The following is a 19,010-nucleotide window of genomic DNA, read 5'->3' as shown; positions in this document are numbered from 1 at the left end:
ACAGCTTTGTAATATAACTTGGACTCCGGAATTGTGATGCCTCCAGCTTTGTTTTTCTTTTTCAGGATGGCTTGAGCTATTCAGGGTCTTTTGTGGTTCCAAACAAATTTTAAGATTATTTGTTCTAACTCTGTGAAAAGTGCTGGTGGTATTTTGATAGGGATTGCATTAAATGTGTAGATTGCTTTGGGTAGTATAGACATTTTAACAATATTTGTTCTTCCAATCCATGAGCATGGAATGTTTTTTCATTTCTTTGTGTCCTCTTCAAGTTCTTTTGTAAGTGTTCTTTAATTTTCAGAGTACAGATCTTTTACCTCTTTGGTTAGGTTAATTCCTAGGTATCCTGTGGTTTTTGGTGCAATTGTAAATGGGATCCATTCCTTGATTTCTCTTTCTGCTGCTTCATTATTGGTGTATTGAAATGTAACAGATTTCTGTATGTTGATTTTGTGTCTTGCAACTTTTAATGAATTCATGTATTAGTTCTAACAATTTTTTGGTGGAGTGTTTCAGGTTTTCTAAATAGAGTATCATGTTACCTGTGAATAGTGAAGGTTTGACGTCTTCCTTGCCAATTGGGATCACTTATTTCTTTTTTGTCTGATTGCTGAGGCTAGTACATTCCAGTACGACATTAAATAATGATGAGAATGTCTTGTTCCTGACTGTAGAGGAAAAGCTGTCAGTTTTTCCTCATTGAGTATGATATTAGCTGTGGGTCTTTGATATTATAGCCTTTATGATGTTAAGGCAAGTTCCTTCTATGCTCACTTTGTTGATGGTTTTTATCAAGAATGGATGCTGTACTTTGTCAAATACTTTTTGTGCATCTGTTGAGAGGATCATACAGTTCTTATCCTTTCTTGTATTAATTTAGTGTATCACATTGCTTAATTTGCAAATATTAAACTCCCTTTGCAGCCCAGGAATAAACCCCACTTGATCGTGGTGAGTAATCTTCAAAAGTACTGTTGGATTTAATTTACTGGTATCTTGTTGAGAATTTTTGCATCCATATTCATCAGGGATATTGGCTTATAATTCTCCTTTTTGTGGGGTCTTTGGTTTTGGAATCAAGGTAATGCTGGCCTCATAGAATGAGTTTGGAAGTTTTCCTTCCATTTCTATTTCTTGGAACAGTTTAAGAAGAGTAAGTATTAACTATTCTTTAAATGATTGGCCTGGCTGGCTTAGTTGTTTAAGCATCTGATTCTTGATTTTGGCTCAGGTCACAATCTCACATTGTAGGATTGAGCCCGCATCAGGCTCCATGCTAGGTATGGAGCCTGCTTAAGATTCTCTCTCTCCATCTCCCTCTGTCCCTTTCCAACTTGCATGCACGTGCTCTCTCAAAAAATAAAAATAAATAAAAAAATAAAATTCCCTTGGGAAACTGAGGATATGTGCTTTTTAAACCATAATCACATTTATTTTAGTGAAGAAAAATAAACTAATGTTTATCTCTAATTGATAGTTTATTTTTCCTTCTGACCATACTAGAATGAAGAATTACTGGCTGAAAAAAGCAATATATTTTCTCAAACACTGGGGTTTGTGGAGAAGTTAACATAACTTGAAAGAAGAATACACACACATAGTACAAACCATGTGGTGTCTCCTTTCTTACAAAGAAGCCTTTTACATAGATCCACCCCTCTAAAGTAGTTGATTTGTTTATTGTTTTTAGTGGTTGGAGATGAAATAGGTGGAACCAAAATATAGAAAACTGTGCTAGTGATTCTCACTTAGTTATCACCTTTTAAATATTCTACCTAATTCCACAAAGTATTTGAGGTAAAAGATCCATTTTGTATATTCTCATGACTTTGGAATATTTCTGTTTAGGGTAGAGTTTCCTAAATATTTTGATATGAGTTAAAAATACATTTTTTATTTATTTCTTTAAAAATCCTTTAGTATTGACATGGGGCACCTGGGTAGCTCAGTCAGTTAAGCATCCGACTCATGACTTCAGCTTAGGTTATGGTCTCGCGGTTCATGAGTTCAAGCCCCACATTGGGCTCTGTGCTAACAGCACTGAGCCTGCTTGGGATTCTCTCTCTCCCTCTCTTTCTGCCCCTCCCCCACTTGCTCTCTCTCTTTTTCTCTCTCTCAGAATAAATAAAAATAAACTTAAAATCCTTAGCATTGATAAAGGTATTTTGAAATATTCTTTATATTTACAAATATTCCTTATTTCCATAGTTTTTTCCTTCCACTATGCTTTTATTGCACAGAACTCTTTAACATTCAAGAAAGATGTAGTCTGAGACTCTAAGGTCCCACTATAATATGAACTAGTCCTTCATTCTTTAATTGATCTAAAACTTCTGTTTTATGGCTGTAAGAACCATAACTTTCTTTGAGGTCACTTTACTTTCATGATGAGCGCTAATGATAGGCTTTTTGAGAAAGAACATATTTTTATTAAAAAATAGCAGATTTTGGGGGGCACCGGGGTGGCTTGGTTGAATGTCTGACTTCAGCCCAGGTCATGATCTCACGGTTCGTGAGTTCGAGTCCCATGTTGGCCTCTGTGCTGACAGCTCAGAACCTGGAGCCTGCTTCGGTTTCTGTGTCTCCCTTTCTCTCTACCCCTCCCTGCTCACACAATCTCTCTCTCTCTCTCTCTCTCTCTCTCTCTCTCTCTCTCTCTCTCTCTCTCAAAAATAAATAAATGTTAAAAAAAATAGCAAATTTTTATAGCTTAGTGTAAGATAATAAAGCTCTTTTGCCTTCCTGAGTGGGCAACTGGACTCGCTTGCTAAAGGACTGACTATAAAACTATTACAGTTCTTTACTAACAGTTATAATCAGAAAAATCAGTGGTCTACTTTATCTGTTTGAAGTGTTCAGGAGGTGGAAGCAATAAAGAGAATTCTGAGTGAATGTCTTCACTGTCTCACACTAGGTTAGTCTCCCTAAAGCATGGTTTTCTTATTGTTATCTATCTTGAAATTCTTCACTGACTTCATCAATTTAGGATAAAGTCAGTAGAAGACTAGCACTCTATGGCTCTTCTACAGATTGCTCTTCACATGTTTTTCCAAACTTAATTTGAACATTTGTTTAAAAAATGATAATGTTTACTATGTAGTGGGCACTGTACTAACCTTTCAGGATGTAATGCTAAATAAGAAAGACATGATCTCTGTCCTCATAGACTTGCCTAATTGCTTGTGCTTAACTGATTTGCATGATTTCAACATAGCATGTGTAGTTCTACTTTTTTTTTTTTTTACCTTTGCTTATGTTATTCTTCTTCAAAGAAAAATTTTCCTCCTCAGAATATTCAAGTTTATCCATGTTTAAAATCTCAGCTCGGGGCGCCTGGGTGGCTCAGTCGGTTAAGCGGCCGACTTCGGCTCAGGTCACGATCTCACAGTCTGTGAGTTCGAGCCCCGCGTTGGACTCTGTGCTGACAGCTCAGAGCCTGGAGCCTGTTTTCAGATTCTGTGTCTCCCTCTCTTTCTGACCCTCCCCCGTTCATGCTCTGTCTCTCTCTGTCTCAAAAATAAATGAACGTTAAAAAATTAAAAAAAAAAAAATCTCAGCTCTAGTTATATCTCCAATATGACCATTCTCGTTGTCTGTGCCTGGTCATTTTAGTCTCTTTCCTCTGAGTGGCCGTGGCACCTAATACATATTGTTAACTTAGGACTGTCACTTATAATTATTAATAAATACTGATTTTTAATTTTTCATGTGTATATCTTCCCAGATATCCTGTAAGGCTTTGGATGGCCAGTCTGTCTTCCATCCCCTCCCCCAAATGTCCCTCTCACATGCAAAATACACCTCCTTTCTTCCAAGTTTCCTAAAAGTTTCATCCCATTATGCACCGCATCAGAGTCCAGAATCTCTACATCAAAATCAGTCTCATCACCTGATGAGACTCCTCAGGTGTAGTTGCTTAAGTACAACTCATCAAGAACAGTTTCTCTGAATCTGAAGACCTGTGAACTAAAGAGATGTTATCTAGCCGCCCCCCCCCTTTACCACCCCTCCCCCACAACCTACCTGCACACCCAACATACAATCATGGGACAGGTATAGGATAATTGGTATAGACCTTACTGTTCAAAAGGAGGAAAATGAGAGGCATAAAGAGGTCACTGCTCCATAGTGATTTTAAAATTTGGGTGGGCAAATATTGGAGTTTCCTTGATTTATATCTCAAGGCCTGGGAGTAATTATTTAGCATTTCATGCTTTGCCCTCTGTGCTTTTGTTCCTTCCTCTGAGTCATCCTTCCTTTTTCATGAAGTATGTTTGCATGTGAGTGATTTTCTCATTCGGCTGCCTGACAGAATTTTGGGGGTCCAGTGGTCTCTTTTTACCTTGTACTGTCATTGTTCCTTTCAGTTCAGTTTAGCGGTGTGCTTGCTGTTATTATTCTCTCAAAAATTTTGTCAGCCTCCTGTGAATCACATTGGGGTTTATTCCATTAGATAAAAGCCACATCCAAGAATCTCTTCAAAATGTGGGCTTCCACAGAGATACTGAGGTAAAATGCACTCAAGCTTTCTGAAGTATTGACTGTTGATTGAGAGGATCTGTGAAACATACTTTTAATCTTTTTAAAGGATTGTTTGTATAATTGATTATTATTATTATTATTATTATAAGGTACCACTGTTGATCTTTCTGTGGTCTTTGTAGTCACCTCTCAGCTTCATTTTTAGGCCATGTTCTGCCAATGCTCTTGGATTCAAGCTTTGTTTGAAAGCTATTCCCACCTTTAACATCTTTTGTCATCTGGGGGGGCTAAGAATTTTCTTTTTCTTTTTTTTCTTTTTTGAATTTTTATTCTTCCAAGATTTTATTTAAATTCAAGTTAGTTAATGTATAGTGTAGTATTGGTTTCAGGAGTAGAATTTAGTGATTTGTCACTTACATATAACATCCAGTGCTCATCACAAGTGCCCTTCTTAATGCCCATCACCCATCTAGCCCATCCCCACCCACCTCCCCTCCAGCAACCCTTAGTTTTGTTCTCTATAGTTAAGAGTCTCTTATGGTTTGGAGTGGCTAAGAATTTTCAAAACTGTTTGTGCCCTGGTCTTGTTTGTTTAACAGTCCTTTCTTTAGATTAGTTTATCTTTAATCTCTTGCATTTTACAGTAAGTGAAAAAAAAAAAAGTAGCACTTATAATACTTTAACCTGCTTAGAAATCTTAAATCCCTCAGTTCATTAAGGCACATTTCTTACTTTGCATGCACATTACTGAAGGTGATGGTATTGCTAAGTTTCTACAACTACTTATCAAGGATCCTCCTTCTTCCAATTTCTTTTTTTTTTATTTAAAAAAATTTTTTTAATGTTTATTTATTTTTGAGAGAGATAGAGACAGATATGAGTCAGGGAGGGGCAGAAAGAGAGGAAGATACAGATTCTGAAGCAGGCTCCAGGCTCTGAGTTGTCAGCACAGAGCCTGACGTGGGGCTCGAACCCACAGACTGTTGGGATCATGACCTGAGCTGAAGCCGGACGCTTAACCGACTGAGCCACCCAGGCGCCCCTCCTTCTTCCAATTTCTAAATACATTTTCCTCACTTCATCTGAGTCCTTGTGGAAAGCATACTCAGCTTTCTACTAACAGTCTGTTCAAGGCAATTTAGGCTTTCTCTAACATGCTCTTGAAAATCCTTCCAGCCTCTGCTTCACTGCCAAGTTCCAAAGCTACTCCTACATTTTTAAGTATTTATTATGGCAGCACCCCTCTTTTAGCTTTCAACATCTGTACTAGTTACCTCTTCCTGTGTAACAAATTACCTCAAAACTTAGCAGCTGAAAGCAACAAACACTTATTATCTTACAGTTGGATGAGTCGGGAATCTTGGTGTGGCTTAACTGGATCCTCTGCCTCAAGATGTCTTATGATGTTGTTACGAAGCTGTCAGTTGGGGCTGTGGGGTCATTTAAAGGTTCCACTAAGGGACAGTCTGCTTCCTAGCTCACTCGTGGTTGCTGGCAGGATTTGAGTTCAGATCCTGTTCATTAGAGGCCTCTATTGATTCCTTCCTAGTGTGCTTCTTAGGCAGTTGGCTGATGGCTTCCGTCAGAGCAGAAAAGGGCTACCAAGACAGAAACCAGAATCCCTTTGTAACCTAATCTTGGAAACAACATCCCATCACTTTTGCCTTATTTTCTGTGTTAAATTATTAGGTCCAACCTATGCATGAAGGGAAGAGATTATATAAGGGCTTGAATACCAGGAGTCAGGGATCTTTGAAAGCCACCTTAGAAGCTATATGATCTTTGGCCGCTGTTTGCATGTGATGGTGAATCTGCATTTACTGGGTTTGAAAATTGGAAGAGAATGTCTAGAACACACCGATGAAATAATATTTACATAACACATTTAAAAGGATCTTTATAACTTTGTAACGTACTGAGACTTGAAAATAATTTTAGGAGCTTAATTTCTCCACACAAACCAAGTTTTATTTCTACACAAATGTACTCCTTGTTCATATCCTCACATGAAGGAATATAAGACTCTTTGATTTTTGCAATCAAAATACATCTGACTGTTGACAAATGAATCAAGTGATTTGTTTGCTTTTTCTCAGGTGCTGATGATACATGTCGGTATTTACAGGATGTAAGAAATTAAATAAATGAGTTCATTTACCCTAGATTATTTGTGAGATAAAATTTATTCCTTTACTCTTTTAGTAGTTTTGGAATTCTGACAGAAGAGGTAACCTTGATTACATTTTCAGTACAGTAAACATAGGTCGTATGGGTCTAGGAATAAGTCTATAAACACACATATGAAGAAAAATCCTATGAATTTTGGTATTGGGAGAAAGGGGGCTGGGAAGAGCAGTTCCAGTATCCTATACTTTTCCTGGAAAATATGTTTTCATCAAAAGACTTCTGAAACCTTTTTCTTTGTTAGTCATACTTCAATGTGTTCATTATTCCTGCCCCAAACTCTTTGACTCTTGGCACAGAAACTATTTTAATCTAACAGACATGGCAGCACGGCCTGAAAAATAACAGTAATAACTTTTTTCCACAGATTATTTCAGTGTTATTTTAGTTGGCTTAAAACTTGGCTTTGAGTGGTCTGATAAATACAGCAATGTTTATGTTAAAAATACATAGTATGTTTAAGTAACTTTTTCATTTATGGATTATAGAAGTATCATTATTTTTCATCCACGTTTCCCAGAGAGTATGGTGGTTTGTTTTGTAGTTATACTAGAGAACATTAAGGTGGAATATTGGAAGAGAGTTTGTATAGATGACTAAAGGTAGTTATTTCAGAGTTTCAGCTAATTCTCTTATTAGATTTGTACTACTGAGAATTGCCAACAACAATAACAGTGTTATTAAATAATATTGTGAATATCCAACCATGTTATAGAAAACCATATATTAGTTCATTTTTAGACTTTCCCTAATATATAAAATTGTCTTTTTTTCTCTCTCTTTTACAGGCAATATAACATTACACAGCAACATGGGCAACATCACAGTAGGTATGTGCTAAGCTGCTAGTTGGTAAATTTTGCATGCTTTTAAAAATAGTTATATTTGTGATATTTTATAAATAAAATCTGAAGTTTAGCTCATGAATCTGATATGTTCCTGATATGCAAGTCAAATATAGGCAGACCCAATGTATGAATATGTAAAATTGTTTCTGAAAATTCATTGACTCATCATCCTGTATATATTATATAATTATAGATTTGGTATCAATAAGAATAAAGTTAGAATTCTGATTTCACCACTTTCTTTTTTTAAAGTTTATTTATTTATTTGAGGGAGACAGAGACAGGGAGAGTGGGTGAAGGGCAGAGAGAGAGAGAGAGAGAGAGAGAGAGAGAGAGAGAGAGAGAGAGAGAGAGAGAATCCCAAGCAAGCTCTGCATTGCCAGTGCAGAGCCCTATGGGACTTGAATTCGTGAAACTACGAGATCATGACCTGAGCAAAATCAAAAGTTGGGACACTTAACTGACTGATTTACCCAGGTGCTCCTGATTTCACCACTTTCTATACATGGGCTAATTACCTAACTTCTCTGTGCTTCAATTTGCACATCTGAAAAAAATAGAAATTATAATAAGTACCTATTGTAGAGGGTTATTGTAAGAAGTGAGATCATATATATAAAGTACTTTAGCATGGTGTCTGACATATGGTAAAAATTCAATAAATAATTGTCATTTTAATTATTGTTCCAATCCCAGGCCAGAACTAATAGTGGCTAATGGTACTTAAGACCTCTTCACTACATGTGATGCTGTGCCTGTGGGAGAAAAGTTCAGCTTTCCAGATAGTTTAGATAGAGTTTTTCTCTATCCCAAGGAGCACCTGCTTACCTATAGGCAAAGGCATAAGAGGGTGGTTGTTTTTAGGCCTTAGAGGGTTGAGAGTATGGATGGAAAATGAGGAACTTTGAGGGGAGGCTGTGGCTTATTGCCAGGATGAATGCCCAGGGCCTCTTGGCTTTGTCCTTTTCGATGGTTTAAATTTTTCCTTTCTTTGTACTGATTTTAATAGTGAACATGTCCATTAGTCCTTTGCACTATCACTCCTAGATTTTCTGACTTAAAGTACATATCTTTTTAAATAATTTTCCAGATTATAACTTTTATGTTCAATGAGGGACTAAGTTGAAAATAAAGGCTTCTTTCATGATAGTTGTAAATCATTTTAACTAAGACAAGACAGAAAGATTTACCTGTGTTCCAGTGGAAAATTGAGATTTACTGTTAACTATTCATGCCATTTCATCAGAGGACACACCTAAGTATAGTAAAGGAAGTTTCTAGTGTGAACAAAAAGGTATGCTGGTAAGAAGCTGAGCCAGCTGGGGAGAGAAAATGCTAGACATGGGTGGCATTTGTAGCATTAAGGCAAGTGGGGAAAGAAGAAGAATGTTGCAAAATGAGGCACAGGGAATTTCATTACCAACTAGAAGGCCTTTTAGGCAGATACGAATTTGAGGACTGTTTATAATACAATATGATATGATCATGCTAGTATGATTCTTGGATGGAAATGTGAAACATAAATGAAAAACCCTTCTCTCTAAAAGTGGAAATAAATGGTTATTTATCCATACTGGAAAAGAATAGTAGTAGCAAGGATGAAATGAGCAGCAATTTACATCTCTGAAGATGGTTTCAAACTGTACAAATGATTAACATTATGAATTCTTGTTAATTTTTCATATGAACTTTTTCTCACTGTTAAGTACTAGAGGGATTTTAAGATGAAACGTTTTCTTTTTCTTTGATAAATCTCTGTCCACTCAAAGAAAATGACCTGAGTACAGTGTTAAGAACTATAATTTATAATTTTCTTTATCAAAATATAAATTGTGTCCATGGCTTTAGGTTGTTCTTAAAAATCCACAAATGTATGAAGGTAAATAAAGCTTGAATTCTTATTTTGTAAATATCATTGATAAACTTTGAGTTTTATTTTGGAAGAATCTCTTACAATAAGAAAAAAAGTTCTACATTTGTTAGGTTATCATATTTTGATCTCTGGTAGTGTGGAAAAGTATAGACTTTAGAAATAGATTTGGTGGTAAATTTTGGTCCTACCATATATTAGCTGTGGGACTTTCTCAAATTACCAAGTCTCTGAGTTTGCATTTTTTTTAACATAAAATGGATGCCATTTACATAGCACAAGGTTGTTGAGATAATAATTAAAGTAGTACTAATAGCCTACTGTAGACTGAAAGCCTTACCATAACACAAACTGTCATTTAACACGTATTGTGTATGCTATATGCATTATATATTGTATTCTTACAATACAGTAAGCAAGGGAAAAGAAAATGTTAAGAAAATCATTAGGAAGAGAAAATACATTTACAGTACTGTACTGTATATTTATAGAAAAAAATCCACTTTTGAGTGGCCCCACACAGTTCAAACCCATGTTGTTCAAGGGTCAACAGTATATAAAATACATCGCAATGCATGGTAGTTGTTCAATAAATTATCCCTCTCTTTCTCCTCTTCCAGTTTATTATCTATAATATAGAACAAGTCACTATGTTTTAAACTTAATTATTAAGGAAGTGTTCATTTCATAAATTCCTTTATTTCTTTCAATATCTATATTAATACTTTGGAAGAAAGGTATAAATTATGTCTTTATTTACTGCTCTCAAGATTCTGTTAACATTTGAAGACAACCTTGAGTATGGCAGTAACTAGTCAACATGTATTTATTGAGTGCCTGTTGTATCTCAGGAACTCTTTTAGGTACTGACCATAATATTGGTCAACAAAAACATAGTCTCCATGCTTACCTTCAGCCTGAGAAGAAAGACAATAAGCATGCAAATAACCAAAGATAACTTCAGATTGTGCAATGAATAAATAAGAGAGGGTAATAGGATAGAGAATGGGGAAAACAAAGTTACTTCAGTTAGTAATCAAGGAGGGTCTGAAGAAGGGACACTTGAACTCAAGCCAGAATAATGGGAAAGAGGCTCATAAAATTTTGGATGCAGAGCTCCCCAGATAGAGGAGTAGCTAGCGCAAGCCCTGAAAATGGAATGGATCTATCATTTGCAAGATACAGATACAGAAGCAGAACTCGTGGAGAGTTGTGGGAGATAAGGTACGTGAGGGCTAGATCATAGGGCCTTTATAGACATTGCGAGAGTTGGGACTTAATTTCAGCTACAACAGGTGTTAGCAGGCAAGTGATATTTAATTTTTTTTAAAGAGCAACCTAGCTGTTGTTTTGTAATGTACCAGAGGGTGCAAAAGTGGAAGCAGGTAACCAGAAAGCTTAATTTGTTTATCCATTCTCCTGTTGTTGGATACCTTGGCTATGTCTAATTTTTGGCATTTATAAATAAAACTGGTATGAACGTTCTTAGACAAGTCATTTTTTGAAGACATATATGGATGATATATATATTTTTTCCCCTTCTTGGGTAAATACCTAGGAATAGAATCACTGATTTGAGTAGGTATGATAAACTTCCAGACTTTTCCCCAAAGTTCCCTTTTACACTCCTTTCTACAACATATGACAATTCTAGTTGTTCCACATCCTCACCAACATTTTTGTCAGTCTTTTATTTTTTTTAATGTTTATTTATTTGTTTGAGAGAGAAAGAGAATGCCTGTGTGTGCATACAGGAGAAAAGCAGAGAGAGAATCCCAAGTAGGCTCCATGCTGTCAGCATAGAACCAAACAGAGGGTTCGAACTCAAAAACCGTGAGATCATAACCTGAGCTGAAATCCAGAGTCAGCCACCCAACCACCTGGCACCCAGGTGCCCCTGTCAGTCTTCTAATTTTACCCGTGTGCAGTGGTATCCCTCTGGTATTATTTTACATTTCCCTGATGACTAATGATGTTCAGTACTTTTCATGCGCTTACTGCTTATTAGTATATCTTTGTGAAATTTTGTTCAGGTCTTTTGCTCATTTATTTTTCAGTTGGATTGTCTTTTTGTTACTGAGTTGGAGGAGTTCTTTATATATTCTGGGAACAATCCTTTGTAACCTTGTTTTTCTGTATTTTCCCTCAGGCTGTGGCTTGCCTGGTCAGTCATTCTGTTTTCTTTCCTTTTCTTTTCTTTTCTTTTCTTTTCTTTTCTTTTCTTTTCTTTTCTTTTCTTTTCTTTTTTCTTTTCCTTTTCTCTTCTCTTCTCTTTTCTTTTCTTTTCTTTCTTTCGACTGAGAGAGTGTGGGCAGAGGGAGTGGGAGAGAGAGAATCTTAAAGCAGGTTCCACAGTCAACCTGACACGGGGCTCAATCTCACAACTGAAAACATGACCTGAGCCGAAATCAAGAGTTGGACACTTAACCAACCAACTGACCCACCCAGGTGCCCCTGTCTGTTCATTTTCTTAATGGTGTATTTGGATGAGAAGATTTCCATTTTGATGAAGTCTAATTTACCAATTATTTTTATGGCTATTGATTTCTGTGTCCTGAGAAATCTTTGGCTGCCTTCAATCATGAAGCTGTCCTATGTTTTCCTCTAGCAGCTTTCAAATTTTTGCTTTTACCTTTGATCAATTTCTAATTTTTGTGTTTAATCTGAGTCAGGAAATCCGGATTTATTTTTTCCCATCTGGATGTTATTGTTACGTCACCATTTGTTGACAAAACTTTCTTTCTCCAATGTATTACTTCAGCATGTTTGTCTAGAATGAAATTACTGTATAAGTTAATAGATATTTTATTATTCTATTTTCTGTTTTGTCTGACTTTACATTCAGTAAGTGGTACTTTTCAAGGAATTTGTCTATTTTATCGCATTGTCAAATTTGTTCACGTAATGCTATGCAGAGTATTCCCTTATATTCCTGTTTATGCCTGTAGGATCTGTAGTGGTATTTCTTTCCTCTTCATTGCCGATATTGATATGTGTATTCTCTTTTTCTTGATTAATGAGGGTAGACTTTATTTTCAAAGAACCAACTTTTCACTTTGTTAGTATCTTTATTGTTTGTTTTCTGATGTATTAATTGATTTCTGCTCTTTATTTATTATGTTCTTTCTTTTATTAACTTGGAGTTTCCTTGCTCCTCTTTTTCTAGCTTCCTCAGATGAAACATTAGGTCAGTGATTTTAGACAGTTTTTTTTTTTAGAATTTTTGTTAATATTAGCATTTAAATTATAAGTCTGTTAAAGGCAATGTACTCCCCACATTTTGCAATGTTGCATTTTTTTCTTCTATAATTTGGCTTTTGTAAATAATGCTACAATAAACATCAGGGTGCATGTGTACCCTTGAGTTAATGTTTTTAATTAAGTTTTTATTTTAATTCCGGTATAGTTAATATACAGTGTTATATTAGTTTCAGCTGTACAAAATACTGATACAACAATTTCATACATCACCTAGTGCTCATCACAAGTGCACTTCTTAATTCCCATCACCTATTTCTCTCATCCTTCTACACACCTCCTCTTTGGTAACCATCAATATGTTCTCTATAATTAAGAGTCTGTGTCTTGGTTTGTCTCTCTTGCTCTTTTTTTTTTCTTTGCTCATTTGTTTTGCGTCTTAAATTCCACATATGAGTGAAATTGTATGGTATTTGTCTTTTTCTGACTGACTTATTTTATTTTTTTATTTTTTTAATTTTATTTTTTATTTTTTTAAATTTACATCCAAATTAGTTAGCATATAGTGCAACGATGATTTCAGGAGTAGATTCCTTAGTGCCCTTTACCCATTTAACCCATCCCCCCTCCCAAAACCCCTCCAGTAACCCTCTGTTTGTTCTCCATGTTTATGAGTCTCTTCTGTTTTGTCCGCCTCCCTGTTTTTATATTATTTTTGTTTCCCTTCCCTTATGTTCATCTGTTTTGTCTCTTAAAGTCCTCATATGAATGAGGTCATATGATTTTTGTCTTTCGCTGACTGACTCATTTCACTTAGCATGATACCCTCCAGTTCCATCCACATAGTTGCAAATGGCAAGATTCCATTCTTTTTGGTTGCCGAGTAATACTCCATTGTATATATACACCACATCTTCTTTTTCCATTCATCCATCGATGGACATTTGGGCTCTTTCCATACTTTGGCTATTGTTAATAGTGCTGCTATAAACATGGGGGTGCCTGTGTCCCTTCGAAACAGCACACCTGTATCCCATGGATAAATGCCTAGTAGTGCAATTGCTGGGTCATAGGGTAGTTCTGTTTTTAGTTTTTTGAGGAACCTCCATACTTTTTTCCAGAGTGGCTGCACCAGCTTGCATTCCCACCAACAATGCAAAAGAGATCTTCATTCTCCTCATCCTCGTCAACATCTGTTGCTGCCTGAGTTGTTAAAGTTAGACATTCTGACAGGTGTAAGGTGGTATCTCATTGTGGTTTTGATTTGTATTTCCCTGATGATGAGTGATGTTGAGCATTTTTTCATGTGTCAGTTGGCCATCTGGATGTCTTCTTTGGAGAAGTGTCTATTCATGTCTTTTGCCCATTTCTTCACTGGATTATTTGTTTTTTGGGTGTTGAGTTTGAGAAGTTCTTTATAGATTTTGGATACTAATCCTTTATCTGATATGTCATTTGTAAATATCTTCTCCCATTCTGTCAAGTTGCCTTTTAGTTTTGTTGATTGTTTCCTTCACTGTGCAGAAGCTTTTTGTTTTGATGAGGTCCCAGTAATTCATTTTTGCTTTTGTTTCCCCTGCTTCCGGAGACGTGTTGAGTAAGAAGTTGCTACAGGCGAGGTCAAAGTGGTTTTTGCCTGCTTTTTCCTCGAGGATTTTAATGGCTTCCTGTCTTACATTGAGGTCTTTCATCCATTTTGAGTTTGTCTTTATTCCATTGGATATTCTTTCCTGCTTTGTCAAAGATTAGTTGGCCATACATTGTGGGTCCATTTCTGGGTTCTCTATTCTGTTCCATTGATCTGAGTGTTCTTATGCCGGTACCATAACATCTTGATGGTTACAGCTTTGTAGTATAGCTTGAAGTCTGGGATTGTGATGCCTCCTGCTTTGGTTTTCTTTTTCAAGATTGCTTTGGCTATTCGGGGTCTTTTCTGGTTCCATACAAATTTTAGGATTATTTGTTCTAGCTCTGTGAAGAATGCTGGTGTTATTTTGATAGGGATTGCATTGAATATGTAGATTGCTTTGGGTAGTAATCGACATTTTAACAATATTTGTTCTTCCTATCCAGGAACATGGAATCTTTTTCCATTTTTTTGTGTCTTCTTTGATTTCTTTCATAAGCTTTCTATAGTTTTCAGTGTATAGATTTTTCACCTCTTTGGTTAGATTTATTCCTAGGTATTTTATGGTTTTTGGTGCAATTGTAAATGGGATCGATTCCTTGATTTCTCTTTCTGTTGCTTCATTGTTGGTGTATAGGAATGCAACTGATTTCTGTGTGTTGATTTTATGTCCTGCAACTTTGCTGAATTCAGGAATCAATTCTAGCAGTATTTTGGTGGAATCTTTTGGGTTTTCCATATAGAGTATCATTTGACTGACTTATTTAGCTTAGCATTGTACTCTAGCTCCATCCCTATTGTTGCAAATGGCAAGAATTCATTCTTTTTCATGGCTGAGTAATATTCCTTTATTGATATATGTACACCACATCTTCTTTATCCATTCATCTATCAGTGGACACTGGGCTGCTTCCATAATTTGGCTATTGTAAATAATGCTGCTATAAACATAAAGGTACATATATCCCTTTAAATTAGTATTTTTTTGTATTTTGGGGGTAGATACCCAGTAGTGTGATTACTGGATCATAGGGTAGTTCCATTTTTAACTTTTTGAGGCACGTCCATACTGGTTTCCACAGTGGCTACACCAGTTTGCATTCCCACCGACAGTGCAAGAAGGTTCCTTTTTCTCCACATCTTCACCAACACCTGTTGTTTCTTGTGTTTTTGATGTTAGCCATCTGACAGGTGTGAGGTAGTTTTGGTTTACATCTCATTGTAGTTTTGGTTTACATTTCCCCAATGATGAATGATGATGAGCACCTTTCAAGTGTCTGTTGGCCATCTGGATGTCTTCTTTGTATAAATTTCTTTTCATGTCTCCTGCCCATTTTTTAATTGGATTATTTGGCTTTTTGGTGTTGACACGTGTAAGTTCTTCATATATTTTGGATACTAACCCTTTATCAGATAAGTCATTTCCAAATATCTTCTCCCGTTTAGGTTGCCTTTTAGTTTTGTTGATTATTTCCTTTACTGTACAGAATGCTTTTATTTTGATGTAGTCCCAATAGCTTACTTTTGCTTTTATTTCCCTTGCCTCAGGAGACATATCTAGGAAAATGTTGCTATGGCTTATGTGAGAGAAATGAATGCCTGTGCTCTTTTCTAGGATTTTCATGGTTTCAAGTCTTACATTTAGGTCTATAATTCATTTTGAATTTATTTTTGTGTATAGTGTAAGAAAGTGGTCTAGTTTCATTCTTTTGCATGCAGTTGTCCAGTTTTCCCAACTGAAATTTATTGAAGAGACTGTCTTTCCTCCTTTTTCAAAGATTAATTGACCATATAATTATGGGTTTATTTCTGGTTTTTCTAATCTGTTCCATTGATCTATGTGTCTGTTTTTGCATTAGTACCATACTATTTTGATACTGTAGCTATGTAATGTAACTTGAAGGCTGGAATTGTGATATCTGAAGCTTTGCTTTTCTTTTTCAAGATTGCTTTGGCTATTCAAGGTCTTTTGTGGTTCCATACAAATTTTAGGATCATTTGTTCTAGTTCTGTGAAATGTTGCATTTTAAAAATCATCCTTTAGAAGATTTTTAATTGTGCTTTTGATTTCTTCTTTGATCTTTAGAAGTCTATTTTTAAATTTTTGTATATTTAAGATTTTTATAGATCTCTTATTTTATTGGTTTCTAACTAAATTCCATTCTGGTCAGAGAAAATTCTTTATGTGATTTCAGTGTTGGTATTGTTGTTTTACATTTATTGAAGTTTATTTTATCATTCAGCAGCATATGGTTCTATCTTGTGAATTTTTGTATCACATGCCATTGAAATGAGCATACGGTATAATACATTTTTGGGGAGTCTTAGCTGTTCTATAAGTTGCTGAGAGGGGGTTGTTAAATTTTTCAATGAATTCTGTCAGCTTTACATTTGGTTTTTGAATCTCTGTTATTTATGATATTCATATTCATGATTGTTATGGCTGTATGTTGAATTAACCCTTTTATCATTACAAACTGCCCTGCTTTATCTCAGGTAATATTCTGTGTCTTGAATTTTCTTCATCTAATGATGAAAACACTCTTCACTTCTTATGCTTAATATTAGTAATAATAAAGGCACTCTTGCCTTCTTTTGCTTAATGTTAGCATGGTATATATTTTTCTATTCATTTACTTTCAGTCTATCTGTTTAAAAATCCTCTTTCATAGACAGCGTAGTTGGCACTTTTTAAAGTTCATTTTGCAAACTGTCTTTTAATTGGAGGATATAGTCCATTAACATTTAATATAATTATTGGTATGGTTGGATATGTGTCTACCATTTTATTTTATTTTGTATTTTCTATTTTTTGCTTTTTGCCTTTATCAATTAATTTGATATATTTCAGAATTGCATTTTAATTTTCCTTTTGACTTTTTATTTATGCCTCTTTACATGACGTTTTAGCAGAGTTTCTAGTAATTTCAATATAGAAACTTAACTTTTCAGTCTATTTAGAATTAATGTTATGCCATTTTGTATTATGTCAAATAGATTCATTTATCCACTCCTGTCCTTTGTAATATAGGTTGTCTTACATCTACATATATTATAAAGTTATATAGTATTATAAAGTTGGAATATTAGGAGACTTCAGATTATTTAAGTATTATCCTGATTTCAGGATAATAGATGAAGTATTTTTCCCATGATTTCTTTATTTAGAGAATATTTGTAATTCAGGTCAAAGGAGTTTAGACAATATAATTGATCAGATTCTTAAGTGATCTCATCAGTCATTTGGATTTTGTATACACATTATCACTCACCTCCCAAAACCTTGTACTTCCTAGTTTCCGTAACACCGATCTCTCTCAGAAGCTGAAGTGATATAAAAATTTTGATTATGTATATCAGAACCAGGGTTTTCCTTGGATTCATATTTTTTAAAAAAATGCCTTTTTTCTGGAACACCAGATCATCTTCTATTTGAAATGAGTCAACAGGACAAGGCAAAGCTTGATAATAGATAACAGTAAGATAGAAGTATAATAGAGTTGTTCACCTCGCTTTACTTTCTTTGCCTTATGTTGCCCTTTTTTTTTTTTTAATTTTAGGGAGAGAGAGAGAAAGAGTGCGAGTGGGGGAGAGGGGCAGAGGTAGAGTGAGAGAGAGAATCCCAAGCAGGCCCCATGCTCAGTTTGGAGCCTGATGTGGGGCTCAGTGCAATGACCCTGGGATCCTGACCTGAGCCAAAATCAAGAATTGCACACTCATTGGACTGAGCCACCCAGATACCTCCTTTTCTTTTTAATTTATATGTGTTGCCTTTTTTGGAAGGCACTGCCAGAAGCCATGTACCAGTAATTTTATCTTTAAAAAAAGAAATATGTTCATGTTTGAGGCAGGGAGTGGGGTGGTTTGCCTTGTCTGTTCCTTTAAGCCCAGCCTCCTGTATGTTCCCTCCCTACAGAATAACAAGCAGGGCACTAATTTAGAAAGCTTTACATGAAGTGACCTTAAAATTCCGCCTTTGCAAATCCTTTATGTCCAATATATGAAATTTGTTCCTTTTCATGCAATTAGTGTATCTTTGGAAGTATAGGAATTAAGTTGCAGAAATGAAAAAAATACCTTTTGTGTTGCTGTTCCTTAGTATCTACATGTTGAAACTTAAGGTAAAGTGATAAAAAAAAAATTCAGAAAATCTTTCTGAACGTGTTTGACCCATTTTGAGAGAATTCTCCCATTATCTGAAAGAAAATGGCAAAATTTGGAATTTTAGCCTTTCAAGTAGTTATTATTCTTTGCTGTTAGCTAAATGTATATATATTACAAATAGCTTCTTTTTTTTTTTTTTTTTTTTGGTTGTATGTAGTGATTAACTGGTAGTTGACATCATTTTTTCCTGATTGTATCTGTAATTTTCTGGGAAAACTCAAATCAAACAAGATCTTTGTCCAAAATTGGGATGATAGAAGACTCTCTGTGAGAGTCTACTTATTGCAAACATTACCTGGATTAATGATTTCTGTTCACTTCTTAATCACCCACCCTCTAATGTGTATTTCCCTTAAGGCTTCTTCCAAGACTTATAGAATTTACCCATTATGTGAATTTCCAAAACAAAAATGAAATTTTTTAGAGAAAGCCTTAATTTGATTCTTGAGAATTAATTTTTAGTTCCAGTCATGTGTATTATAGAAAACAAAAGAAAATTAGTGTTTGTTTTGCTCCATAGCTTTTTAAATATCACTTTTGCTTTCTCTTTTGAAAACATATCTTGAGTTTTAATTTTTTTTAAACAGTCTCCAAGGAATTGGCCATTATCAGAGCTCAAGACTGATAACATGAGGAT

General features: G+C 35.3%; 1 protein-coding gene across 7 annotated transcripts in view; it reads left to right on the top strand.

The window, feature by feature from the left end:
- Nucleotides 1-19,010, top strand: part of FAM185A (family with sequence similarity 185 member A) — a 141,434-nt gene that overhangs the window by 33,533 nt on the left and 88,891 nt on the right. For all 7 annotated transcript variants that reach the window (XM_045052299.1, XR_006594144.1, XR_006594143.1 and 4 more), the window contains exon 5: nt 7,455-7,496. In XM_045052299.1, coding sequence (XP_044908234.1) covers nt 7,455-7,496 — 42 coding nt within the window. The remainder of the gene's footprint in view (nt 1-7,454; nt 7,497-19,010) is intronic.

Source organism: Felis catus, chromosome A2 (assembly GCF_018350175.1).
Source record: "Felis catus isolate Fca126 chromosome A2, F.catus_Fca126_mat1.0, whole genome shotgun sequence".
NCBI classification, from domain to species: domain Eukaryota; kingdom Metazoa; phylum Chordata; class Mammalia; order Carnivora; family Felidae; genus Felis; species Felis catus.
The sequence above is the reverse complement of the archived record's forward strand: the minus strand, read 5'-3'. Positions and strand labels throughout refer to the sequence as shown.